The sequence below is a fragment of the Microdochium trichocladiopsis genome (assembly GCF_020744255.1).
Source record: "Microdochium trichocladiopsis strain MPI-CAGE-CH-0230 chromosome Unknown B0I36scaffold_2, whole genome shotgun sequence".
In the NCBI taxonomy this organism is placed as follows: Eukaryota; Fungi; Ascomycota; class Sordariomycetes; order Xylariales; family Microdochiaceae; genus Microdochium; species Microdochium trichocladiopsis.
Window position 1 is genome coordinate 464516 of NW_025763545.1, and position 25629 is coordinate 490144.

At 55.2% G+C, this 25629-nt stretch overlaps 7 protein-coding genes across 7 annotated transcripts; 4 read left to right on the forward strand and 3 right to left on the reverse strand.

Moving 5' to 3' along the window:
* Positions 1–1342: 1342 nt before the first annotated feature.
* On the forward strand, positions 1343–1942 carry B0I36DRAFT_358931 (uncharacterized protein; the record flags this gene model as incomplete). The annotated part of the gene is made up of 2 exons (XM_046158044.1): positions 1343–1683; positions 1816–1942. The coding sequence occupies 2 exons, from the start codon at positions 1343–1345 to the stop codon at positions 1940–1942; spliced, it is 468 nt and encodes a 155-aa protein (XP_046016317.1).
* Positions 1943–2830: 888 nt separating this feature from the next.
* On the forward strand, positions 2831–3382 carry B0I36DRAFT_358932 (uncharacterized protein; the record flags this gene model as incomplete). Its single annotated transcript, XM_046158045.1, has 1 exon — positions 2831–3382. The coding sequence occupies one exon, from the start codon at positions 2831–2833 to the stop codon at positions 3380–3382; it is 552 nt and encodes a 183-aa protein (XP_046016318.1).
* Positions 3383–4765: 1383 nt separating this feature from the next.
* B0I36DRAFT_236612 (uncharacterized protein) lies at positions 4766–8316 on the reverse strand (the record flags this gene model as incomplete). The annotated part of the gene is made up of 4 exons (XM_046149477.1): positions 4766–7284; positions 7344–7562; positions 7621–7692; positions 7752–8316. 4 exons carry the CDS (start codon positions 8314–8316, stop codon positions 4766–4768), a joined length of 3375 nt encoding a protein of 1124 aa, XP_046016319.1.
* Positions 8317–15184: 6868 nt separating this feature from the next.
* On the reverse strand, positions 15185–16930 carry B0I36DRAFT_358934 (uncharacterized protein; the record flags this gene model as incomplete). Its single annotated transcript, XM_046158046.1, has 5 exons — positions 15185–15879; positions 16119–16352; positions 16490–16552; positions 16704–16760; positions 16834–16930. The coding sequence occupies 5 exons, from the start codon at positions 16928–16930 to the stop codon at positions 15185–15187; spliced, it is 1146 nt and encodes a 381-aa protein (XP_046016320.1).
* Positions 16931–17963: 1033 nt separating this feature from the next.
* Positions 17964–19025, forward strand: B0I36DRAFT_313524 (uncharacterized protein). Its single transcript, XM_046152637.1, has one exon. It carries the CDS (start codon positions 18221–18223, stop codon positions 18755–18757), a length of 537 nt encoding a protein of 178 aa, XP_046016321.1. The 5' UTR covers positions 17964–18220; the 3' UTR covers positions 18758–19025.
* A 2417-nt stretch (positions 19026–21442) lies between these two features.
* On the forward strand, positions 21443–22570 carry B0I36DRAFT_236224 (solute carrier family 35 member SLC35F1/F2/F6; the record flags this gene model as incomplete). Its single annotated transcript, XM_046149452.1, has 1 exon — positions 21443–22570. The coding sequence occupies one exon, from the start codon at positions 21443–21445 to the stop codon at positions 22568–22570; it is 1128 nt and encodes a 375-aa protein (XP_046016322.1).
* A 751-nt stretch (positions 22571–23321) lies between these two features.
* On the reverse strand, positions 23322–24180 carry B0I36DRAFT_62841 (uncharacterized protein). Its single transcript, XM_046163117.1, has 2 exons — positions 23802–24180; positions 23322–23718 (listed from the first exon to the last, which is right to left on the reverse strand). Exons 1-2 carry the CDS (start codon positions 24143–24145, stop codon positions 23547–23549), a joined length of 516 nt encoding a protein of 171 aa, XP_046016323.1. The 5' UTR covers positions 24146–24180; the 3' UTR covers positions 23322–23546.
* Between the last annotated feature and the right edge of the window lie 1449 nt (positions 24181–25629).

Below are 25629 nucleotides of genomic sequence, written 5' to 3' on the forward strand. Positions count from 1 at the left end.
CACCTCAGCGAGCACACATAGAAGCCCGCATTGCTTCCGGCCTGTCTCGGTTCCTCCTACAAAATGGATGCAAAGACCTGCCTGCATCGACAAGCACGGGTAGCAAGTCTTGTTCTCTAGCATCCTCGATATTCCTCGTAGACGTCAGATGGTGAAGTCACCCCTTAACTCACAAACTGGATCAACCCATAAGGCCAAGTTGTTACATGCAGCTTGGGATTGGAGATGGTGAGCACAAGGTGCAGAGCCCATGGTGCAAAATGACTCCTCTATACAAAGATTTGTACGCCCCTTGTTGATGTCTTCAGGAAATATGGTTATATGACCATAAAACGAGAGATGTGGTCCATCCGCCATGGGCCAGGGGCTCGAACTTCTGCAGCCCGATCCCGCCGTTGTAATACTGTATGATCTGTTTTTTTCTATGTCCGCTTCGCCTCGGCCTGACCAGAAAGTTACCAAGAGACTTTAGGCTCCATGGTTGGCCACGATCTCCACACTATATGATAAATGCCCCGGGTTGTGCCAGCAATTGGCTTGGTATCTGCTTGACGAGACGAAATCTATTTCTACAGCAGTCCACGAATATGCAGATCCCGCCACGGGACTCGATTTTGGCTTTGTTTTCAAGATTTTCTTTTATTTATTTTTTTGATATCCAGAGTTCTTACAAGGATTGTTGGGGTCACCCTGCCGCTCTCCAACAGTCGAAGCAACATGACGAAGCAGTCGGAAAGAAGAAACTCAGCACCAAGCCTCTGCACATGGCGCCCGCGGCGCCCTCACCGCCAAGGCTCAGGCGTACCGGTAGTGCCAGTCTCCTCTGTCCAGCTTGACTATCATGTCGGTTGCCTTGTGCTTTCACCCAAGCTTTAGAGCTGTTTGCGTCATGACAAGCCAGTTCGCAAAGAGGAAGGGGGGGGGGGGGGGCGCCCGGTTCGAGTCAGTGTGTGTGAAGTCACACTCTGGACTGTGTTGAAAGAGCCCCCCCCCTTCCAACAGGCTGGGGTTAATATTGTCTTTGAAAGGCTCGGATTGCGCTCGGGATCGATGACGTCTTCAAAGGCTATTGGCTGTCACTTTTCAGCTGCAGTGTCTAGGTGTCTTATAACTATGCGGCTGAGACCGCTGATCATAGCAGCAGCAGAAAGATATTCATACCGTCAGCTTTACATTTCAAGGAACCCTCTTCCCTGATCCATAATTGTTACATCGTACAGAGGAGTAAATACCGGGAAGTCGACTGGTCGAAACTACATCAACCCAAAGACACCATCATCCAGCCCAAGACAGCCAGCGACAAAGCACAACAGAATATTACTAGCACAAGACACCACTCGAGATGCAGATCCTGACGAGGACTATCCTACTCGGCGGCCTCGCAGCCGCCGGCTTGGCGTCAGCGAACCCACAGCCCGATCCTACGGCCGTCGCCCTCGAGCAGCAGCAGCCTGCGTTTGCTGCGTCCACGGCCGCGGCGCCAGTCTTTACCCAGCTGCCCACGGCAGTACACATGGCCGCAAGGGCAACGGGGAAGACCAAGACCAAGACCAAGGATGGAGCAGATGCATCGTTTGGAACTTCGACTTCGACGGGCGGGGCCGCTGCTGTTGCAGGCCTCGGGCCCGAGCCGACGCACTTGGGAGTGGCGGGTGTGGCGGGCCTTGTTGTTGCTGCGATGCTGTAGTGGACGCCGGAGGGTTACTTGGGGACGAGCAGATGGCGAGATGGCAATATCACAGAGTTCTCTCGGCGACTAGAAAAGGGAAGCGGGCATGTCTTGTGGGAACTGAGGGTTTAAATTGAGGGAAGCAGAGAGCGGTACAGGATGAGTAGCCGGCGAATGTACTCGTACGGCATTCTCGAGAAACTAAATGCTCCCATCCACGCACTATTCGACTCGCTCAACGTCTCGTGGTGTGAGGAGCCCAAGCATCAGTGAGAACTACTTGACCCACGCCTACGCGCCCCTGATCCCCCGCGCAGCAAAGGGCGGCCTCTTTTTGATCACGTTGGCTGATTGCCGACCGACCGAGCCCCCTTTGTGCAGAAACGAGTGCAGTGGTCAGAGACTGACGTCACACCCATGGCCAAATTGAGCTCCCGGGGGGTGCAGCCTATCCTGTGCACAGGTCGGAGGTGAAGACGCAACACGGCAAACCACGCTGCAGGTCAGCCTCGCCCGTGCCATGCTGGCTGGCGAGAGCCAAGACTTTGCGGCCGCCCCCAGAAATAGATACGTACTTACGACGTACTTTAGTTACCTCAAGGTAAGCAACTCATGTGTATGTGCTGGCAGTGCAAGTCAGCAGACACGAGCCAATCAGGGTGCCCAGCCCCGGCCAAAAGAGCTTAGCCCTGCCCAGCGGAGATCGACAACCTGGGGGGGTTCACACAGACGAGCCAATCAGGCACAAGCCTGGCGGGCAACGACATCACAAGTCGCGTGCCAGCCACGCTGATCGGCAAGGGCCTCAAAGGGATCATTCATTGCAGGCAGGCAGGCCCTCTTTCTGTAATTAAGCGGTAGGCATCTGGCTCCCTTCTCGAGTCTTGGCTGCCGGCACTGCTCGCCGACACAAGAGGCCTCAAATCCCCAGATGAAGGAAGTGTGAACCTGCAGGCTGGTTACAGAGTACAAGGAAAGAAAAGCATAAGAACACGGTCTTTTTTTCTCAACAAGAACAAGAAGAACAATCGTTGCGCCAGTGATTCATGCTCCTCGGCACAAACACGTATCGTGCGCGATAAGCTTAAAACCTTTTCTCATTGAAGCTTAAACAAACACACCTACACATAATCTCATTATTATTATTACGTGCAACCAGCCATGCAGCTGCACAACCTCTTGTCAACGGCACTGCTGCTTCTGAGCATCACAACGCTTGGTCACGTGAATCCACCGCAACAACAACAACGGGATCTCGCCGATGGTGCCCCAGCACCACCCCCTCCCCTCAGACAGCGAGTTCCCGAGGATCCCCTTGTCACTCCCCAGCCCACCATCGTGACCACCGATCTTGCCGGATCGCAGGGAAAGACACATCACGGCGGCGGCGGCGGCGGCGGCGTCGTTACTGGAGGAGCCGGCGGCACCCCCGACTGGTACGGCACCGCGTGCTACTACGACGTCTACGCCTCGTTCGGCTCGACCTTCACCGACGTCTCCTGCTCAGCCAAGACGAAATCATCAACATCATCATCAAGAACAACAAGAACAAACATCGGCATTGGCGGGAGTACAATCACTACAACAACTCCTACCGGTGGTGCTGCTGCCGCCGTCGCAGCGCCGACGCTGGTGACGGGTGACAATGCCGCCGTCGCAGGTATCCTGGCCGCCGTGGGCGCTGTCGCAGCAGCCGCAGCAGGTCTTTTGTAGTATCACGCACGTTCCGATAGTTAGCCACTGCGAATTAGTTCTGCGAAGCCGCCCGCTCGCCTCTCCCTGTGGCGTTTTGGGGATTTATGTAAAAATTGACAAATTGACATCCTTTGGAAGACAAAAAAAGAAGACTAACGAGGGGGGGGAATAAAGATGATTGACGATGATGATCATATATTGTCCCGTCCCCGCAACAGATAGCGCCTCAAAACTCGTAAGAAAGCTATCCAGTATTGCACTCGTGCTTGGATGGCGTGACTTTGTCATGTTCTCCCCCTTTTGCCACACCTACGGACATGTCTTTTTCTTTCTTGCCTTCCCGGGTTCCTTTTTTTCTACTGTGCCCCCCCCCCCCCACCCCAGGGAGAAGGATGGAGTCTGAGGGTAGCCTACATTGAACCAAGTGATTGAGTTTTTCGCCGGGAGCCATTAGTGCAAAGGGCTCATCAAGCTAGTGATGTATGATTTGGCATACAGAACGGGAGCTCTACGAAGCGTCGCGAATCTCCATGACACGTCCGGCAAGCGGCACTGCCGTATGCCCTATTCCCGCATGTGCCCGTCCGTGACAGGTAAATCACCCTGTCTACATAAACACTCTTCTATCCGTTCCGCACTCAGGACTTCGCGGGTGCTTGCCAACGAGCAATCACAGCACCCAGGTCGGTGAGTTGTGCACTTTTATACTCTTTTTTCTTTTTATTGTCTATTTATTTTAATGTAACAAACGCCGCCTTTTGCCACTTTATGAAAAGGGTATGTGTGCTTCATGCAAGTGCCATTGAAAAGACATATATCCCAGCTGCTGCTCAATGCTACCACATGACATAAACAAATTGAATCCTGGTGCTACCATGCCTTTGCCGAATGAAACAGATGCAACGCGAACGTTTAAGAGCAGGTCAATCCTGGACCGAACTGCATGCCTAATGAAACCAGGACCTGTAAGGATGCTGGAAAAATTGCCGCTGGTGATGATGCAAAAAACGCTTTGGGACAACACCCGCTACTGTGTGAACAGCATGCCGAACCCCACCCTTGACGAGATTGGGATCACAGCGTCTGCCCATCCGGTCGCTGTCCAGGGACACGCAGAAAACCAAGTGCTGATAGTCATCTTGAGACAAGCTTGGAGTACCGCGCTCCGACGCGGTCGGTAGTGACACAACGTCATTGAGAGGCTGTACGAAAGATGCTGTGCGGCGATGTCATCGGCCGTCCGGATAGCTGGTCGATGCTAGGCTCGAGGCGGCGGTCAGGACCATGTGCTCCCGCATGCCTTCGTATTTAAACGATATCCAAAAAGGACAGTACATCAGTCGAATGTGTTTTTGTCGGATCTTGGTCTGTGCCTTCACCTCCACTGGATGGCAACGTCGATCAGCCGCCTTTTCTTTCAGACTCATCCTTGGGCAGTTCTTCACGCTGTGACTGGGGCTCGCTCTTGACCCTGACGTCGCCGCCTTTCTTCTTCCCTTTCGAGATCTTCTGCCAGCCGCCGCCGCCGCCACCAGCCACGTTGTCACTCTCGCTCTTGGCGCCCCTAGTGTGCCCATTCTCACGAGCCAGCCCGTTGATGCGTGGATTTGTGGCCTGATGATTTTCGGGACGTTCCGCCGATTGCTTCTGCTTCGGTCTGCCCTGCTCCGGTTTGTTGTCGGGCTTGTTCGGAACCTGCATAGCTGGTCGGGGGCTGGACTGTGCGGCAGCCACTTCTACGGTGCGGGCCAAAGTAGGCGACGGACTATTCATCTCGTAGACCGGCGAGAGGTGCTGCACCTGTCCATCTTGTACCTCGTTACGTGTTGCAAGGTCCAGATGAGCAATGAGTGGATTTGGTGGTCCTCGAGGAGGGAACTGTGGCCACTGCATGAAGTTGCCATTAATCATGCCATTTTGTCCATTCCCATATGTGCCTTGAATCCACTGCACTGTATTGCTGTTGCTAGACGGCATTGAGTCGTACGTTGTATAAGCCGAAGAGTTAGGGGTGTACGACATCGTGGGAGTCGTGCCATTGACGACTATTGGGCGATCGGGAGTGGGACTGTATCCCGACACCGAGGAATGACTCGAGGGGGTGTGCACTATGGAGCCTGACGTGTCGGAACGTTGCACTATATGTAATGGATTGTCATATGCCGTCATCGACTCCGTTGGACTTGTGGTTCCTGCATTTGAACCCCGGGCTATACCATTCGCTGAGGGCATCGAGATTGACCCATTGACGACCAGAGGGGTTGGGTCTTGCTTCACAGGACTCGAGTTCTGGCCAGACGTAGTGGAAGCAAAAGGACTAGAGCTGTTGGCGCGAGTTTGAGAGCGGCCAGGATCTAATGGAGAAGGTGAGCGCGATGACCTGTTGATCCTATCAAGAACAACCTGAGGAAACTGGTCTGCCGATGGCCGTCTTCTCCCAACTGGCGACCCACGGATGGCATCATCACCCAAACTGGGGAAGCTTCTGGACGTCCCCACGAGGAGCGGGCCAGGATCCAGAGTCCCCTTTGGCACGCTCGTCCTCGCCCGCTCGTCTGGTGAGAGAGCTGATGGGCTAGCCCTGGAGGACACGTCATTGCTTTCATCTGAAGCCAGCGTGGGGACCGACAAGCCGTGCGAAAATTTGGAAGGGCTGCCAGAGATGCCGTTCGAACTGAACGGTGGGATCTGCAGGCTCTGGGCCGTGCTGGTACCACTGACCGGGCGAGAAGCGGGTTGCGACTGCGATCTCAGTGTGCTGCCTGCTGGACTTGATGCTGCATCACTCGCTGCCGATGAACGATGCGACGCCCGTCTCAGATCATTGCTGGAACTCGGTGTTGGCGATGGCGGGTACGTATAGCCATGCTGTGCGTAGAATGCCTGCGCAGCCTGGAAATGAAGTGGGTAGTAATACATCTCAGGCCGAACATCGTTCCGCATTGGGGCGGTCATCGGCGTGTCGAACGAATTCGTTCTTGATCGGCCAGACGATGCGGGACCAGCTGAAGAACTCTGCATCCTCTGCGCATGAGCCATCGCCTGTTGCTGTGCAAACGCCTGCGACTGGGTGTACTGCAGGAAGCGCAGGTTGTTCTCCTGAAGCTGGAGCTGCGACAGTGTGTGCGCCAAGACCTCAGGGGACGGTTGTTGCATATACATCGATGCGTCTGGCATGCCCATTGCCATAGGATACCCAGCTGCAAGGAACATGGCATTCGCATTCCCGTCAAAAGTCACACCCGAGGACGCCCTACGGTTTGCGCTGTTGTTGCTGGCATGAGTGCCTCCGCTGGCTCGGTATTGAGTCTGCTGCCGGCCACTCGTCCTGCTACCGCCCCGCCCCTGTCGGTTCGTTTGCTGCTGTGAAGCGCTCCTAAGCAGGACTGGTCGAGAAGTCGAAGCTGGTTTCTGGAAAATCTTCTCCTCCTCCTTGGGGTACTCGAATTGCTCGCAACATTCGTCCAACTTGCCTTGTGCAATCAGGTCGAAAGCCCGGCGCAGCTCAAGGTGCAAACCGCGGAAAGCTGTGTCATCAGCAGTGTTGCCGAGGTTGCGCTCGTTGTTGAATGGCTCCTCAACACAGAGCCTGTTGTTCAACATGCCCAGGTGCCAATTCTTCTCTCGCTTCGAGATTGTCTTGCCGAGTCGTATTGAGAGTACATTGTTCGCATAATCGAATTCGTGCGCATAGAAACGGAAGAACTGGAAGAGCAACTCGCCCAGAGTTGACTTGTTTTTCTCGCCAAACCCTCGCAGTTGATCAAGGTCATCGGCGAACGCAGCCATTTCCCCATCCTTCTTAGGGAGCATTTGGTGCTGGCGCTGATGGAGTGCCGGCACAACAGGCGGTTGACGCAGTTGCAGGAATGCGATGATCATGCATATCCACGTGTATGAGCTCAACGTCCCGCCGAAAGCTGTACGATGTCAGAATTACGATCAAGAGTTTAGGTGGGAGGATATTCCATATGCTTACCAGCGTCGTTTATAATTCTCCGCCGCGTCCAATGCTTGACAATCATCGCCAAAGGTCGTATCCGATCATCAATCTCCACGTACGTCCTGATCATGCGTGTGTTCTCGAGCGCTAGGGTGTTGTTGACATTCATGTCGCAAGCCAGCTGCAACTCCGGATCCCAAATCTTGACAATTGGGACCTTTGCAGAGTTGACACAAACCACCTTTTCCATGCCATCTATGCAACGTTAGCAATTTTTGTCCTGTTGAACGCCAAAGATCGAGGATCGCCTCACTTTTAGCCAGAAGATCCGCTATCTTGCAGACTGATTCGAGCTCCTTCCAGCGCGTGACTATGCAGATATCAACTTTTCACAACAAGCGTCAGCCAGTGATTCAATTGCGCGAGATGATATCGTTATCTTACCGTCAGAGTCATCAGAGCATAGCAAGTTTCCAGACGACCCAAATAGATGAACTCGGATATCATGCCCTGGCCACGCATCATTGAACAACTTCTCCAGTTTCCGCACGAGTTGATGCCGATTTTGCTCGATAGACGCTGTCGGTTGTAACCTGTCATACAGCTCGTTCATGTCTTTTGTGAGTTTCTCCTGCTCCGGATCGGTCAACTTGGCCTTCACGGTCTTGAGATCAACCTTGTCCAATGGGGCATCGCCAATGTTGTAGGGTATTCTTCGCCGCGAAAACTTGAGCCCCGTCTCATACTTGCACGGCGGCGCCCGAGGTGGCGGCAGCGGGCGTAATGAAGGCACCGTTCCATTTGTCTCAGAGTAGACAGATCGGGGCGAATGGTTGTGGTTTGCGCTAGGTGACTGTTCCCGGGATTCGAAAGAGAAATTGCGGGCACGCTGTCTTGGAGTCGATGGGACGGAACTCGAGTGAGGCACAACCGCCGCCGGAGATGTTGACGGTTTGAACGGCCGAGGCGGCAAGGGGTTGGCCAGGTCTGTCTTTTTAGGTGGGACCATTTTTGGTGTCGTCTGCAGTGTTTCCTTGTTCGTTACAGAAACTCGCTCGCCTTTGCCTGGGGTAGCAGAGGTGCTCCTATTCCCATGGCAGCTTTGAGATCCTTGTTTTGCACGTTGCTCTTGCTTGGACGTCTTGGAGGAGGATCGGGACCGAGTCCCTGCGTGAGCGTTCTGACTCGACAGGAGTGGCGGCAGTGGAGGTGTCTGCAGGCCGCCACCTCGACCAGGCGCGATGAGTTTGTTATACTGCAGCAACTGTGCTTGGAAGAGCGACGACTGATGAGGAAGGAGGACCGGCCACAGCCCGATGTGGGAATAATACTGCACGCTCGGTGCGGGGTCAAGACTCAAATTTGCAGAGGGCTGCGTTGCCGAGCTTAATTTGGGAACTGCTGGACTCGAGGTTGATCGCGTAAAGAGTCGAGGGGGGTAAGTATGATTCGAGTCTACCGCTGCCGGTCGACTGTCCATGAAGATGGACCCGCACGAAATCGTATGTACTTTTTGTTGGGGACGTGATGGTTGAACAGAACGTTCCAGGTGAGGAAGCAGAAGACGCTGCCGTGTATCCTTGTGGTGGTATGCCTTGGACAGAATCAGGGCGTCGCAACGGAGAGGATCGAGCCGCGCAGCGCTGTGGCCGGGCAGGCGTGGATTTGATCGTGCGTTGTGTCGCCAGAAGTCAAGAGTCGTCAACAGCAAACGGCTATGGCGTGACGCCCGTTGTGGTCGAGATCAACGAGGAACTGGTCGGTGGACTAGTCGTAACAGGTGAATGGCCGCACGTGTACCGGGCAGGCCTAAAGCGAGGGAACGGAAAGACGGGCGTGGTGCCGAATGGGGTGTATGTGGACTCTAGTTGCTGAAAGAGCGGCTCCAGAGCACGCGAGATCGGGTGTCGAAGAGAGGTGAATAAGAGATGCGTGATACGCCGGACTCGGTTCGGAGGGAGAGGACGTCGTCGTCGTCTAGATCATGAGGTCGGCAGCGACGGCAGAAGCATGAGTAGCAACGTTTATTGTCCAGAAGGGGAGTTCTCTGCGCAGCGGTTGCGTCTGGTCGAAAGACGGGCCAAACGAACTGGCGGGAAGTCGCACGAGCCGAAGAGCGCCTTGCCGTGGCTAGCGAGGGCCGAGGGAATGCAGTGGTTGTGGAACGGAATCGACAAAGCCTGCTCGATGGTCCAAAGGAGACGAAGGCGGGAGACAAGGAGCAAGAGTCTCCAAAGAGTCGGTGCTGGTGTTTGATGTCCTCAGCACACAGGGAAGGAGGAGCAGTGAGGTGGGAGGCGAAGGGGGTCCGGCGTCACAGAGCGAAAGTGCATCTGCAGGTGGTGACGGGTGTGGACAGTGTGCGGGGTGCAGCACTGTGTGGTGCCAGGGGCCGAAGGAAAGGGAAGTGCGACCGGGCAGGTTGGTTGTGGTGGGTTGCTAGAATACTACTACACTTGAGCAACGGACGCTCCTTGGCTGTGTGCCTTTGAGGGCCTAGGATCAAGCCAGGCACCGCCCGCAGTCCCTTTGTTGTGCCACCCGCAGACATGACGGTGTGTGCCTCAGCAAGGCGTATCACACGTAGTAGGGCGCAGTCCTTGGCCTGGTTGAGCGTGCGGTCAGCAGTCAGCTGCGAGCTGCAGTAGGGTGTCTCCTGGCTCGGTTCGTGCATACCCGTGTTGACTCGAGGCGGGCTGGGCTGGCGACAAACAGCACGGTGCTTGGTGCTCCCACCTAATTACTCCAAAGCTACTCCGTCCCCCATGTCCGTAGACGGCCTTGGGTACGTATCCAGACCAAGCTTGGGGCAGAAGAGACACCCCTGTATGCCTCTGGGTGCTTTATCGACAATGAGCAGGCCGTTGTAGTCACTCGGGAAGGAGCAAAGGTGCCTCCAACGTCCATGAGCTGGCTCCTGCCTTTTGCAGCAGAAGCAACGATACGCCAAACATTCCGTCCATGATTATTAAGTCCCTTAGCTGCGGAAGGAGGCAGCAAACACCATGAGAACCATCGTCACCAACGACACTAATGGACAAGCCCCTAATTGATGCCGGTCGCGGCTACAATCTATACTGGACTGGCATGGCACGGTCTAAATTTGTACGGCGCGAGCACGCTATTGATCCCGCCTTCAAGTCGTCCATAAGCTTGACAGTTGCTACATACTTTGTCGACCTGTGCAGCTGCTCCACGCCCGTCCTGCTGCGATAGCAACCTCCATCGGTCCAATTTCCAGTGCTTCTAGTCAGCCAAAGTCCTTGATAGCGACAGCAGCCCCGGCACGTGCTGGCGCCGCCATGGTGTGATTGTAGCGCAAAGTCCCCACAAACGATCTCCCGGCCAGCCTGAAAACCCTGGAGACTCCTTCAAGGTTAGGGGCAAGACCATTGGACCCTTTTCAGGACACGCACGACACGGAAGGTGGCTTCTTTAATAGGATGGCGCGTCCGTGCCCCTCCTCCAGCGATCCCTCGTGTTCCGTCGTGATCATTAGTGGTTCTGGTCAACACCTGCTCAGATAGGGACTTCAAGATATGCGGACATTGATTTCGAACACGAGAGAGGCAATTGCCAGGTACAGAGACCACAAGTTTGGGCGCGCGAGCGACGTGACCTACGCAGTACCGCTTGAAATGACAGGCACTCAACCTGAGGGACGACACCTGCTCGGCACCCACCTGATCCCTGACCTGGCCAGCCCCTTTGGTCAAACAATCCATCTGGAAGGGAACTTCCTGCACTACGACTCCACAGCCCCCGTATTAGGGACGTCACTGCGTCCCGCCTTGCTGTTGGCCGTCCGATCTTTGGCTTGAATCCAACACGAAGCCTCCGTTGCGGAACTGGCCACTCAACGCTATATCGGGACACGGCAATTTTTGGCGCTTACGGAATGCTCATTGCGCTGCATGTGGCCAGTCTGCGCACGCCAAGCCAAGCAAGATGTGGGGTCCGAGAAGACAGACGGCTCCGCTCACCTCTAGGCTGAATACCTGCGCTTACAAAGACCATGCACATAATCATGGTAACGAAATGCATCCTGGGGGTTGTTGGCTCTCAGCTTAGCCGACGTCACACCAAGGCCCCAGAACTGGTTACCGTCGCTCACGATTGTTGAGAGAACAGCTCTTGGGGCACAGCGCTTTCGAAGCTACTCCGTACTTTCTCCGGAGCTGATCTGAACCCCTGACCATGGAACACGCTTGTTGCTATACCTTGTAATTTCCGCTTCCGCATCGGTTGTCCTGGTACATAGCGAGGCTAGGTTGGCTGAGAAGCCTGACGACCGGCAAGGCATAGCTTTCGGGATTCAGGGTCAACATCCCATGGACCATGTTCCAACTGATGGCAATTTGCGGCCAGATGCGACTACTTCATATTGGGCTGGACCCAGATTGTGATTGGATGGCTTATGATAGCTCCGGAAAGGTCTGTGTGCTCACGAAGCTCCCGAAGATATGAGGTCAACAGGGGTTCGGAAGAGTGGGCAACGGCCAGCTGGGGCGATCCTTGGCATCAGCCTCCTGTCTCCACAACGACAACCAAGGGAACACTGCTGCGTACTGCGTAGTTCGTGGCTCAATCAGAAAGAACCAATGGGTGAAGTCAGCTGCAAGGATCTGAGAAGCACAGCGGCCTCACCTGCATGGAGTAAATGTATTGGCATGCCACCAGCATAAGCACAAGCCAGTGGCAGTAATGGTGATGACTGGTCGATGCTGTGACAAACCAACCCCAGAAGTGCCGACCAGGCTGCCCACCGAAGCAGAAACGCAATGTCTCACCACGGCTAAAATCCCGTCCGGCCGCAAACCACGGTTGAGCAGATGTGGCGGCAAGCCACTTTACACATATGCTGGCGCTGCATCTCAGTCAGTCGCTGCCTTTCTAGTAAGCTTGATTTCCCCTACACGCATCCTACTTTGTAACCGTCTTTTATGAGTTCCCTGCACCATCATGGGCTGCCCTGGACAAAGTCACTGCACAATTCGCTCGGCCTAGTTTCACTCAGGCTAAGCTTGCTTCGCGGTGTTTGCGCCCAGCCAACCTCTTCCGTTGTTGGAGGAGCAGATTCCAGCTGGGCTCTAGCAAGCCTGTGAGGGGTGGGCAGTCTGCCTACGGCAATAGGTCTTCCGTTCCAGACATGGCAACTGCATCGAGCAGCGCAAAGAACAGAAGCAAGGGAAATATCGGCTGGGACAAAGAATGACATGCGAAATTGTCTCAGTCAGGTCCACCATTCTCGATTCAGTGCGATAGACTACTCAGCGTGCTCGAGGCGCGGACGTTTTTGTCCAGCCACGTGTGGGCCACTCCATAGACAAGCGTTTTCGAAGTTGGATATTCTACGTTGAATACAGTCTCGCAGCTTCATGTGCGATTCCCGTCGCATTCAAGCCCGTACAGAGCGTAAAGAGGACAGCCATCCGACACCGTAATTGTCTGGGCTTGACTCCTGGCCAAAAATGCTTTTAGCCAAGCTCAACCTCTGGGGGCTCAACCGGCATGTGTGCCACCAAGCAGATCCCCAACCTGCTTCTAGACGTTTACCCCTTATGGACGACAGAACGGGCGCGTGCATTAGCGCCCGATCCTCCAACGACCACGCATCAGCCATGGCTGGAGGATTTATCACCGGCCAGTTTTTTTCAACATCGTGCCATCTTCTGTCCAAGGCAGATCGAGGCTCCAGCCTGCCAAGACGGCGAGCGGATCTCATAGGATCGCCCGCCGCCGCCGCTACCATCGTAGCTCCGCTCCATCCCTCCATACGGCGGGTCCACGACCAAAACCATCAATCACATCCTTAACACCGCCTTGCCTCTGCGCTCCCTTGCCACAAAGCAAAGGCTGCGGGCGCTGATAGCAATGATAACAAGTCTGAACCTGCCCCTCGGAGTCAGCGTGCTATTTTCCGCTAAAGGGAGGAGGCTACTTATTTCTAAACCTGTCGCCCTGCATCTCATACCATTCCGCGGTTAATCTCCCTCCCTCATCGGCGATTGCTGGCACGTTGCTGGCTAGCGCGTGGGGACGCGTCTGTAAAGATGGCTGGAAGGTATGCATATGGCACAGGCCACTGAACATTGCCGACTTCCAATGCGAGGAGCGGGTGACGAGCAACTTGATCTAATCCAGGCTGGAATGCCGGTTCTCGACTAACAGCAGAGAAGAGTCAAATGAATATCGTGCCAAAAGGTTCAGAAGGATTCAGGGGGTTTAAACAAACTAACGCAGGTAGCGCATTTGAAGCACGTATGTAGAAAAAGCTAACTAACGCCTCCACGGGAAGCTTTCGAGCACGGCCGCTACTACTGAAGAACACACAGACAGTTTTTATCCGAACGTCACGGAGACGGCTTTGATTCCCACGAAGACTGTCCGGCTTTGAGCCACTTTGTCCACACAAGTTTCCCCTTCATTCTCATTCATGGGCCACTCCGGTCCGCGCCTTGTGAGTATATACATCAGCTACAGCACAATTCTTTTTCTCTAGACGACGTTTTACACGCAGAGACACCGGCTATTTGTACATTTGCAGAGATGAAATGGATAATCAGCGTTCATGCCGGAGGAGGGGCCATACTATCTATTATAAAAGAGAGTCCGAGCAGCATGCGAAGGGGAGAAAGTCGGTGACTTTGCTTCCACAAAAGACCTAGCCCATACACGGATATCGTCCAGCAGCACTTTGGTCTTTTCAGTTCCATAGCCATGCCTCAGATCGTTGCTACTGCTCTAGCCAAAATCTTCTGGATTAAAAAAGGGTCAGCGAGGTCTCTTTCTCTTACCTGCGTCCCTAAAAGAAAGAAAAAAAGCCATCACGGCCAGTAGCTGGCCTGCATAGCGTGATCCGGTATTGTGAAGCTTCCTTCCCAAAATCTGTTGACAAATTCATCAGTTGCTAGAAACTCCCAATCTCCGTGTCAGGCAGAGAACAGTTGACCAAACAGCGGACAAGTATCTCAGCAAGGGGAGCATGACCCATATCAACCATGATCAGGTAAAAGACACGAAATTCCCAGTTATTATTTTGCTTGATAAGTCAAAACTCCTCCTTTTCCTCCTGTACCGATGGAAATAAAACAAACGTTTGGGGGGAATAATATGATGTGTATATCTCTGTGCCTTTCCGATAAAATGCGTGGAGCTTGTGTTAGATGGTGATGTGTATGTGTGTGTGTGTGTGTGTGCGTGCGTGTGCGGATGTGAGGTGGTTAGATGTCTGTGTAATGATGCCCAAAGTCAAGCGAAACAACAAGAAAGAAGGAAAGAAAAGAGACTCCGACAGCCATTGCAATCGCCCAGAAACATGATAACCTGACCCAAAACCCAAAGCCTGTGCCCCCATTGATCCACGCGATGCCGTGCTTTCCCTACATTTCGCGCTGGACGACCCAGATGATCGCCAAGCGTTCCCAAACAAGATTCCGTTTCCCCATCCGTATTGGTTTTGTGATCCATGTTTTTTGCGCAATTTCCATTCCTCCCCGCCCACCTAAATGAAACACCCGAGACCTGGTGATATAATGTTTTGACCCCTGAAATGTTGACAGACCCCTCGCTTCAAATGTGTGGACAACCTGATGAGCAGCGAGTTGGCATCGCAAGCGTGTGAAACAAAACTCCAAACAACACGAGCCGGCCAGAAACCCATGACAAAATATGGCCGTCCTCAAGACTACCGATTCGCTCAAGAGAAAACCACACAACACCTCGGAGATGCTTGACAATCTTGATGCCCGCTTGCCGACAGGATCGAGATTGCAACTGCTAACTGCAGTCAGATGAGGTGTTCCAAAAAGTATTCGGCTGCGTCTGATGGAACAGGCGTGACGCGACTGCATTTTTGTGTACAAGTCTGGGATATTCTAACCCCAGACGCTGGCTTGCACCCCGAGGTTCGATTTGTTACCCCAGACACCAGAGCGGTTGCCCCATCCGTTGTAACCATCCGCAGCAGCGCTGGCTGGGTTCGCGGCTGCAGAACCCTTAGCGCCATCTTTGGCATCAACATCGCCGGCGGAGTAGCCCTGGCTCAGTGGGGAGGGCAGGGGGGTGGTAGAGCGCTTGCCCATGGCAGGGTTGGAATTCTGTGTCACACCAGAAGGGCGGGTGCCAATGGGTGCAACCGTGCTTCCAGACTGGTTGGGCTTGCCAGAGGGTCCGCCATGGTGAGGTGGGGAGCCACCAGTCGGAGAGGAGTTGCTGGTGCGGCTAGCTTGGGGGCCACTCCCGTTGTCAAACACGCCCAAGTTGGTCGGCGGGTTCGATTGGGGGCTGGCGTTGCTGGCTGTACGGTTATGTCCGTGGCCCTCAGAGTCTGCCGTCACAGAGGCAGCACTGCGCGAGTAATCATAAGCCATGGGGGACGGGCCTCGATGGCTGGAAGGTCCGGAAGAGAAGCCAGGCCCGGCAGGACGGCTCGTGCCGTGCTCGTCGACGAAGGTACCTTCGCCATATAGGGCGCTTCGTTGGCGGGCAATGAGGTCACGGCGATCATCCTCGGACATGTTGCCAGGGCTGAGGGTCCGCTCAGCTTTGCCAGGAAGCTCGAGGGAGTTGCCTATAAGAACTCGTCGATTAGCGCTCATGTGACGAGACACATTCTGAGAAGTGAAGTGCGGATGGGCCAGTGCAAGGGCAGAATCAAACACCATCTTCCCTCCAGGCCAAGCCAAAGTGACTATACATGAAGTTTGGGGATGGCGATACAGGACATGAAACACTTGGCTTTTGCTTGCGCTCTTTGTTTGATTTTGTGTAGAGACTCGTGCTAGTGGGATACAGTAGAGGGCGGCCTACTTCGGTTGTACTGCTGCTCCTGATGATAGTTTCGCAGCTCTCGTTCCCGCTGAGCCGCCATCCTTCGCTTGGCCTGCATCATTTGCTCCGCCTCGTTGGAGCCGCGCGAGCTTTGGTGTCTTTGCGAGGCATAGAAGTTTTGCAAATTGGGCCCGTGATGGCCCGGAGGGCCCCGAGCGTCGCCGAAGTCGGAATGGCTTCGCGGGCCGCCGTGTCCGGAGACGCCTCTCGAGTCTGCGGTAGATGTCAGTAACTTTGTTCATAGTAACGACTATTCAGCCATCGTCGATCGTCTGAGAGCATGCAGCTGGGTGTAACACGGCCCAGGCAATCCTCTCAAAGTGACTCAGCACAACAAGGTGATAACTCACGCCGCCCAGATCCACCGAACATCTTCCCGCTCTTGACGAGGTTATCAATGGCGCGATCAACCTCTATAGAAGCTTTTGTTAGTCACCCATCCAAACCGCGATTTGCCTCGATGGGTCATCCCTGCTATAGGCTTGTTGTCCCAACACAGGCACGACGACAGCTTCTGCTACGATGCAGTGATTTATCTTAGCGTAGATCTTCAAGAGGACATACCTTCGATTTGGTGGGAGAAAGCGCCAGCATCTTCGCGTGGGTTCACGGACGAAGCCCCTGATTTTCCTTTCGTCAGCATCCAAGTTTACCGAATTGACGAACAACGGGACCGTGCATAGCGAGTACTCACCAGACCGGCTTGGCGGCGGCGGCGTCTGATGGTCCCAGTTTGGCTGGTTTTGCGCAGGCCCATTGGGCCATTGGGACTCGCCGTAGTATTGGGACATGATGATCGATTGTCCGTCAAGCGTATGTACGAAAGTTTCGTCGGCCGGCCCACGAGGTGTGATGGCGAGCTTGTTCTTGTGCCACAGGGTTGCTATAATCGCACAAGGTCAGTGTGCTGTTGAAGTTGGGCGAGGCAAGGCTGGCTGCCAGCTTTTCGCAGAGTTGAACTGAGGATGCAAGAGTTGTGGGTTGAAGAGAGTCGTGATCGAGCGTGGAGGATAGTGGGGCGAAGTAGGTGAAAGTTGCTCATTAACCGCGCCCTGACCGCCGGTGTGTTCACGAATATCGATCCGAGAATATGGACAAGCCAGCGATGCAATTGGGAGGTACTTTTGCCGCCGGCCGGAAGAGAAATCGGGAGTGGCACAGGCGTGTTGGGTGCGGTCTTGTGCTCGGGGGTCCCTTTTTTTTGGCTCGAGGCGGCTATGGTGGTTTGCGCGCCCAGGATTGTGGACGGCGGCGAAAAGGGGAAGGGTTGATGGAGAGACGGCGAGGATCGACAAGGACTTGGAGTACTGACGCTTGAAGGGTAGGGGAGCGGGATGCTTGAGGTGCAGACTTACCAGACAGAGAGGCCTGGCAGAGAGGCTTTGCGGGAGGAGGCGAGTTGGGGAGGCTCGCGCGCTCGTGATGCGATGGGACGTACAGAAAAAGAAGGGAAGGAACAGCCAGCACAGCAGCAGCTACGCAGGAGGAGTCGGGGGCGGCGCGCGGGAGAGGAGGGTCGCCCGAATGGGTGCAAGTGGTGCGCATCTATTAGGCTGGATGGATGGACCCCCCTGGTGGTGCGGGTGTGCGAGCACGAGTGGGTGTCGCGCCCGCTACGGTACACGTTCGTTATTATTGAGTGCTGCCCAGCCAGCACACAGGAGAGGCGGCGGCGGCGGCGGCGATGGGGCGACGGGGGTCGATTGAGGAAATAACCGGGACGGGCGTGGAGGAACGGCGGCCAACGGACAGCACAACGCATGCACTGCGCAGCCGACTGACTGCCTGATCTGATAGTCTGCGTCGACGACATGCATTCTTCTGGTCAGAAGACACAAGCCGGTCGGGTCCCTGCCCTGTGCATGACATGATCACTGAGACACGGTCGAGATTTGGTCACGAAAGAACATGTGCTGCTGTGGCGGCCATGATTAGCGCCGGAGGAGCTGCGTGCCAACTTGACAGCCGGAGCGCATTATTCGTCGTTGTCGATCATGCTCTTCTTGTACTTGCAGCCCGATGTCTGCTGTATGCCGGTGGACGTGCCTTTGGGAATGGCAGCAAAAATACAGCACGAGTGAATGCGGTCCCTGCATGAGCTCAGAGCCATCAAGCACTGCAGCCGTCTTTCTGTGCCTTCCAGCCAGGATTCCAGTCTCATGGACGAAAGACGTACATGGCTCCTGCTGGCAGCACCTTCGACAATCCACATCAAATCATCCGCCGTGGTTGCTGCCTCGAGCAGGCGTGGGCACACGAGGGGAACGGCAGCCAGTCTGTCTGACTCTGGAACCACCACCCTCCCTGTCCGCCCTGTCCTCGCGGCATCCAACAAGTCCTCATTACCGTTGCCCATTTCCGCACCTCCACCACTTCTGCACCCTCATGGACCTTCGCGTCTGAGAGTGGGTCGAGCTCGTCCCGACACCCGCCTGCCCTCGTTGGACGAACGGCCCTGCCCGCCCTTGGGGGGAGACGTGCAATTTCAGCGCAAACCGCCCATTCATTCCCCACGACACCAGCCGGCCGACGGAATGCCCCTTTTTCCTCAACAGCCTGCAGGCGGTGGGGGGTCCCTCGCCAAACTCGAGAGCCGCCGATCGCGATACCGAGTATAAATTACAGAACGAACTATTCATCTAGGAAATGAAGGCTGACCACCAGCCTGGTTTCATGCAGGCGAGATGCGACAGGCGGATGGGAAGGCCTCAGGCCACAACCTGCTTACCCAGAATGGAATGGGCATATTTCTGTTTCCGAACCTACGGGCTTACGGAATTGTGCGTGGAGAAGGTGGCATCGACATCATTACTCCCGCGCGGGGCACTCAAGCCGGCACCTTTGACCCCCTCGGTAGCCAACGACATCAAAGACTCTTGCGCGACGGCCCGCACTGGGAGAAACTGAAATTGGCGATTCTTTGGAACCCACCGGCGCCGTGCTGTTGAGCATCACCTGGGCACCTCTTGCGACGCTTCATAGTGTCTGAGATTCCTCTGCGGCTGGCTGTCCATTCCCATGGATGATGAGCTGAGCAAACCCCTCAGAATTGGCCCCTTTGCCTAGTCTGTCACGTTGCAGCTCCTCCATCCCTCGCCTCACAGCATCCACGTCGTCACCCTGCAGCTCAATTTCTTCCCGCTGCCCTCCCGATTCGTGGGCCATACCCCGCCTCGAACGTGATTCATGTGCCTCGAGCAGGCCCAATCGGCCCGCAAGGTGGCCTGGTCAGTTTGAACATGTCTGGACGATGCCCAACGTCCCATCCCGTCTGATGACAAAACAGCGAGGGCTGTAGCACACCTGAAGAGGATCACGAGAAGCTGGAAACATGAGCACGATCTGTGCCTGCGATCCCCATTGTGTGGCTCGATGCAACGGCGATTGTCCAAGCCCAATCCGAATTGTTCACTGAGACAATCCCTCTTCGGTGGGACTCAAGAGGCATTCCGAATGTCCACAGAACTATATCTGATGAGGGCATACTCCGTTGGTGACGCCATTTGCCCCCCTCACAAACCACCTTGAAGGTGCGTCAGACACGCCGCAACTTCCCCGCCCACACTTCCGATGTCTGCACCCCACGCGTCCATGCCATGTCATGTAATGCTGTGCCGTACTTGACGTCCACGTGTACCTAACCTGGACAGCCATTCTGCATGTCCAAGAGCAACACAGTCCCCTTTCGCATATGGTGCGCGCTTCTGTGGTGTCTGTTCACTCGAAATCAAAAGCTTCTGTGTGACCTCACGACAGTCTGCTCCCTGTCTGCGAACCACTGCAAAATCGACGAAAACCTGAACAACAGGGACGATATCGCACCTGTATCTCTAGGTTTCTCCTTGAGTTTCGCTACCGAAACGGCGAGAAGTTGCCGTTTTGGGAGCGCACTGACAACAGGCCGGTGGACAACAGGGACTAATCCTTGCACGATCCGTGGGTGCTGGCACGGGAAGAGAATTGCATATATGCATGACATACCACGGAAAAGACCACAAACACAAGGCTGGTGCATGGAATACACAATCGCGACCGCTGTCGAGCGGGTACAATGAAGCGCGAGGACTCACACAAACTCAACAAGCCATAGACGCATCAAATTCGGTGCGAAAACGCACCAGATCTCAGCTCCCAAGCGCCTTGGCGACACCGAGCACGTGGGGGCACGCATTTCCGAGGCGGGGAAGAAAAAAAGAAAAAGAGGCAAGAACAATAATGACATGACAACCGAAGAACAACAAGCAAATGCTGTAAGCCACACGGCGCCAAGTCGAGCTGAGAGGGAGCCAGTCAGCTTGGGAACCAATGAGGACCCCCTGCCGGTTCGCTTGTGAGCACATTTGGTGACTTTGTCGCAGCCATTCTGCAATAGCACGAAGCCTTCTAACGAGTCTCTCTGACCAGGAATACTGCTTACAGAGTGGCGATGAGCGGGACCATCCCAGCTCAAAGTCCAGCATGCCAATCAGCGCCGGCGTTTGGGAATGAAAACTGCCCTGCAGAAGGGCTGGCCCGACGGGTCCCGCCCATGTTTTAGTGTTTTAGTGCTAGCCAGACCCCCGGCCGGCCCAGGGTATGCTGGTAAGGACGAGGGCCGGGGCTGGAAGCCAGCCGGCGCCAGAAAATCTTGAACCGCCTCTGAGAAAAAGCTCCTGATGGCTCACGGGCTCTGGCTACTTATCATCACGTCCGCAGCCCGCGCCCTGCTTGCCTCTACCAATTCACCAGAGTCTTGCAGCTCGCCGTGAGCAGTAGCAACGTGTAGCACCAGCTTCATCGTCGGTGTAACCACAACCCCGTGCCCGCAAGCCGTCCAAAGGAACCCCCTTTACCCTGTTGCTCATCCTCCCGTTCGCCACATGAGCGCTTCGTTGACTCTCCTGGTCCTTTTCCACGCCAAAAGTAGAGGGCATCACCTGATGTGCCCTCGTTCCGCGAGATAGACTTTATCGGCAAGCGACTTCCAGTCTTTGCGCTTGCTTTCTGGGGACGACAGAAAGACTACCATATAAACCTCATTTGGATATCGCCAGATAACCTCACTCACCAAACTCAGCCTCGGGGACTTTGAGCGCCAGCCACCAGCTTGACTGAAGCGCATAGACCGCCGTTTTCGCAGGTCGTGCCACAGAACACCAGCAATCATGGCTGAGTACTACACGCCCAAGGGCGGCGCCGACACGGCAGCGACGGCCTCGCCCAGCACGACGGTCGAGATCCGCGGCCCTTCGCGCGCGAGCATCAGCGCCGGCGGCCACGAGGCGCCTGGCGGCGGCGACGGCGGCAGCAGCAGCAGCACGGACATGGCGACGCAGGAGGCCGTGGATCTTGGTCTGCAGCGGCTCGAGGGGGCCAAGACGCGGTGGTACTCGTACTTTCTGACCAAGGAGTTCTGGCTGGCGCTGCTGATCGGGCAGGTGCTGGCGCTGTGCATCACGGGGACCAACACGTTCTCGTCGCTGCTCGTCGCCAACAACGTGTCGATCCCGGCCTTCCAGACCATCTTCAACTACATCCTGCTGACGATCGTGTACCTCTCGTACACGCTGTACAAGTACGGCCTGCGGAAGTGGCTGCGCGTCTTCTGGCGCGACGGCTGGAAGTACTTTATCCTCAGCTTCCTCGACGTCGAGGGCAACTACTTCACGGTGCTCGCGTACCGCGACACGAACCAGCTCTCGGCGCAGCTCATCAACTTCTGGGCCATTGTCGTCGTCGTCATCGTCTCCTTCATCTTCCTGCGCGTGCGCTACAAGCTGTTCCAGTGCGTCGGCATCCTCCTCTGCTGCGGCGGGATGGGCATCCTGCTGGCCAGCGACTACCTCAAGGGCATCAACAACTACGAGGGGGCCAACATGCTGCGCGGGGACCTCTTTGCCCTGCTGGGCGCCACCCTGTACGGCCTGACCAACACCTTTGAGGAGTGGGCCGTCTCCAAGCGGCCCGTGTACGAGGTGCTCTCGTTCCTCGGCTTCTTTGGCATGTTCATCAACGGCGTCCAGGCCGCCATCTTTGACCGCGAGTCCTTCCAGCAGGCAGAGTGGTCCCCCGCCATCGCGGGCTACCTCGCCGGCTTCACCCTCATCCTCGCCCTCTTCTACTCGGTCGTCCCCTTGCTCCTGCGCATCGCCTCGGCCGCGTTCCTCAACATCTCGCTCCTCACCGGAAACTTCTGGGGCACCATCATCGGCGTCTACGTCTTCAACCTCTCCATCCACTTCCTCTACCCCATCGCCTTTGTCCTCATCATCATCGGCCTCACCATCTACTTCCTCGCCGGCAGCCTCCTGGGAGAGTCCAAGAAGCCCTGGCTCGGCGAGCACCAGGAGCGCGGCGTCGCCGGCGTCGGCACCGCAAAGTGGAAGGCCCTCCGCGTCGCAAAGAAGCAGCACGGCGTCGTGACATCCGCCGCTGCTGACGCCGAGGTGTAAGAAGTCTTTTTTCTTCATTATCATGGCCGAAGTAGGTCATGGCTGAAGGGGGGGGGGGGGGAAAGCGCAGCAGGAGGGCGGCCCCTTGTATTTACTTTTCTTCGCTTTGGGAAGAGCATCGTAGATTGGGGCCGACAGAGGGGTGTTTGGTGCTTTTGACAGGGTGATGTGGTGTCTGCGCCTGAGCGACCGGGCCCTCGTCCGTGCGCAAACCGACGGATTACTAGCAGAATTTCAAGGATAAATGAACACGACTCGTTAATTTTCTCATCTGCTGTGGCTGGCCAAACTCTCCTGCATGTCCTGTGACTGTACTTGAAATCTGAAGAGATGACTACAAAGGCCCGTTCTATGTTTGGTATTCAACATGCTGAGCGAAAGGTTTGATATGTGCTAATGGGAACCATATACCGTGCGTGTATGTCCCAATGCTTCGGCGTGACGGCGTAAATATCCCAACAAGTTGTGTTGATACATGAAACACAAAAAGGAGAGCCAGAGGAGGAGTACTTAAAGATAAATGCATAAAACGTGTCCTTGAGTGTTATAATGTCGTAAGCCACCCCGATATGGGAGTTTGCGTGAAAGATCGAGCCAATTTAGCCTTCCATGAACCGTGGCATTGCCGTGAGGCGGGTTGTGTATGATCTTGTCTCGAAGGGAAGGGAAGGACAGGGAATGAAAGGAAAGGAATGAAAATGAAATGACAAAGATGAAAACAAGTATAAGCAAATCGGCAAAACCCTGTTGGATTTCGGTTATTCGTCTTTAAATGTCAAAGCAGAGGATATCTTTCAATAGTCCGAGTTTTAGTGTCCCCCGGGGTGCTTGTGAAAGACGAATATTAGGTCTCATGCAAAGGCGCCATTGTTGAAGATGATCGGAGAGATGTATGGAATGAAGGATGAGCAGCTGGGGGAACAGTGTAAGTGTACAAGGCCAGAAGGGATCCTGTCTATGTGGGCATAGAGATAGTTCAGTAGCAGGTCGGAGGTATGACCCAGTGCTGCAGCATACTTTCGACAGCCTGGGCCCACTCGTACACGAAGCAAGCCGAAAGCTGATCGGCTTCTTCGTGTGAGGGGGAACGTCCTCCCCACATCTCGGGACGCCAAGAGTCGATTTGTGCGTGCGTTGGGATAAGGCCCCTGTAGGAATATTGCACGCACCGTCAGCTACTATCAAGTCACTCTGGGCCCTCGACCGGGCCAACCTGGAAGAGTAAACTTACGCATCGCGGATCTTACACAAGCAAAGATAGGCCAGATTCCAGCTCCTGTTCGACTCTGGGTCGTGCTGGACAAGGGAAAGCGCATCAGTAACGACGTCGCCGTTGAAAGGGTAGTTTGGCGTAAGTCCACGCAGTTCGATCAGAAGCTGGTTACTCGTCACGTAGTGTCTCCATGCATCCGTCATGGGCTGCTGGAACGCAATCATATCTTGCTCATCCTCGCACTCCGCTGCCACCCGCTCGATACGGCAGAGTTCTGTTAGGGTATTGACTCGCCGAGTCTCCAGAGACTTTATTAGCCCCTGAATAGAGTTCTGAGTCGTGGTAGTCGAGTAGTTAGCCATCTGTCACGACCTTTGTAACGTGACCTCTGGCAGGGATCATACCTTTGATGATCCCGACTTTTTGCTACTGCTGCTCTTGGAGTGGTGGCGTGAGGAACCCATCGTTTGAATCGATGTCGAAAGCAGAGAAACAAGGAGAGAAAATGCTGGCGTCTGGCTCAGTGGCAGTGGTGATGCAGACTCGAGTTACACTGGCTGTTGGAGAGAACTGTGGTTGCCCTGGATTGACTTGAACGCTCAGGTGCGTAGCTAGAGATGATGATTTGTGTCCGGGAACCGTAGTGTGGTGGTTGAGAAAGCGTCTTCAGCACGCTTGGGCCTCTGCCAAACCAAGATTGCAATATTCCGCGGGAATATGGAGTTTTGCAAGTACAGATATTTGTGCGAGGTGCTACTTGCTACTCGTGATATCAAGAGCCCCGGAAACGAGAGCTCTAGTTACGAGTGTGAGAAGAGATGTGAGAACGATGCTATGCTTGACCAGGGTTGATGGGTAGACAACAAGAGTCTCGTAGGGCTGAGGCGTGATATATAGTCCTTCTGGAACACGCTAGTGTTCATCTGTTGCATCAACACCGGTCCAGAACGTCATGATGGTCCTACTCAGCGACCATGCAAGATGGGCCGTGATGGTAGAGCCTAGCCGGGGAATGGACCAGGGAGGCAAGAGGCGGTATTGGGGCCAGGTGGCCAGGTTGAGGCCAGATCGGGTACGAGCAAAGGTCACGATGGCGAGTGGTGCTGACTGTTGTAGAGGCGAACACTCAAAGAGTCCAGGCCACGGTGGTGTTGATTCGCTGGCAAAGGAGCACAGTGACATATGAGATGTGTAAGGCACCGGACCGCATCGAGGCCATATATTGGGGTCCAAGAGGACGCGAGATGGGACAAGGCACAGCCACTATACCTATCCGGATCGAGTCGAGGAGTGTTGTATGATTCCATGTCGGCAATGGACGGGGAGGGACGGGATGGAAGGTCTTAGGTGGATGGCGTGTGTGCTGACAGAGCCGCCTCTCCAGCAGCATCATCAGGTCCGGGATGCCATCGTGTTCAAGATGCAGAAGCAGGACTGGGAGTGGAGGGAAGACACCAACCCACAAGGGTCTGGCGCTGCCGTCCGCGGAGCCAGCCGAGGGCAGTAGTGTCCCACCTGGTCGGGGACCACCCAGGCGGGCGGAAGCTCGTGCCGATCCCTGGGCGGCGAGAACATGGTTGTTGTCTGCAGCAGGGCCATGATCCAGAGGCACGATAGTAGGGCGAGGCACCTAGAGCACGTGAATCAGGCAGAGAGCCTCGTGGAAGGTGTGGCCTGTCAGGGACCATTTTGTCATCGTTGGTAAGTGGACGGCCAATGGGGATGAGGCTGACACAACAAAGCGGCGACAGTAGGCGGCGGGCTAGCATTCAGGATCGAATCAAGCGTGGCAGCCGGACCGCGCCACATGGCAGATGGCTGTCGAAGCTGCTGGCTGGCTCGACGA

Coding starts and splice junctions, on each gene's coding strand:
- B0I36DRAFT_313524 (XM_046152637.1), top strand. CDS start 18,221: ATGCGGTCCCTGCATGAGCTCAGAGCCATCAAGCACTGCAGCCGTCTT.
- B0I36DRAFT_62841 (XM_046163117.1), bottom strand. CDS start 24,145: ATGGCTAACTACTCGACTACCACGACTCAGAACTCTATTCAGGGGCTA. Junction 23,719..23,801: donor TTGTGTAAGATCCGCGATGC/GTAAGTTTACTC, acceptor ATATTCCTACAG/GGGCCTTATCCCAACGCACG.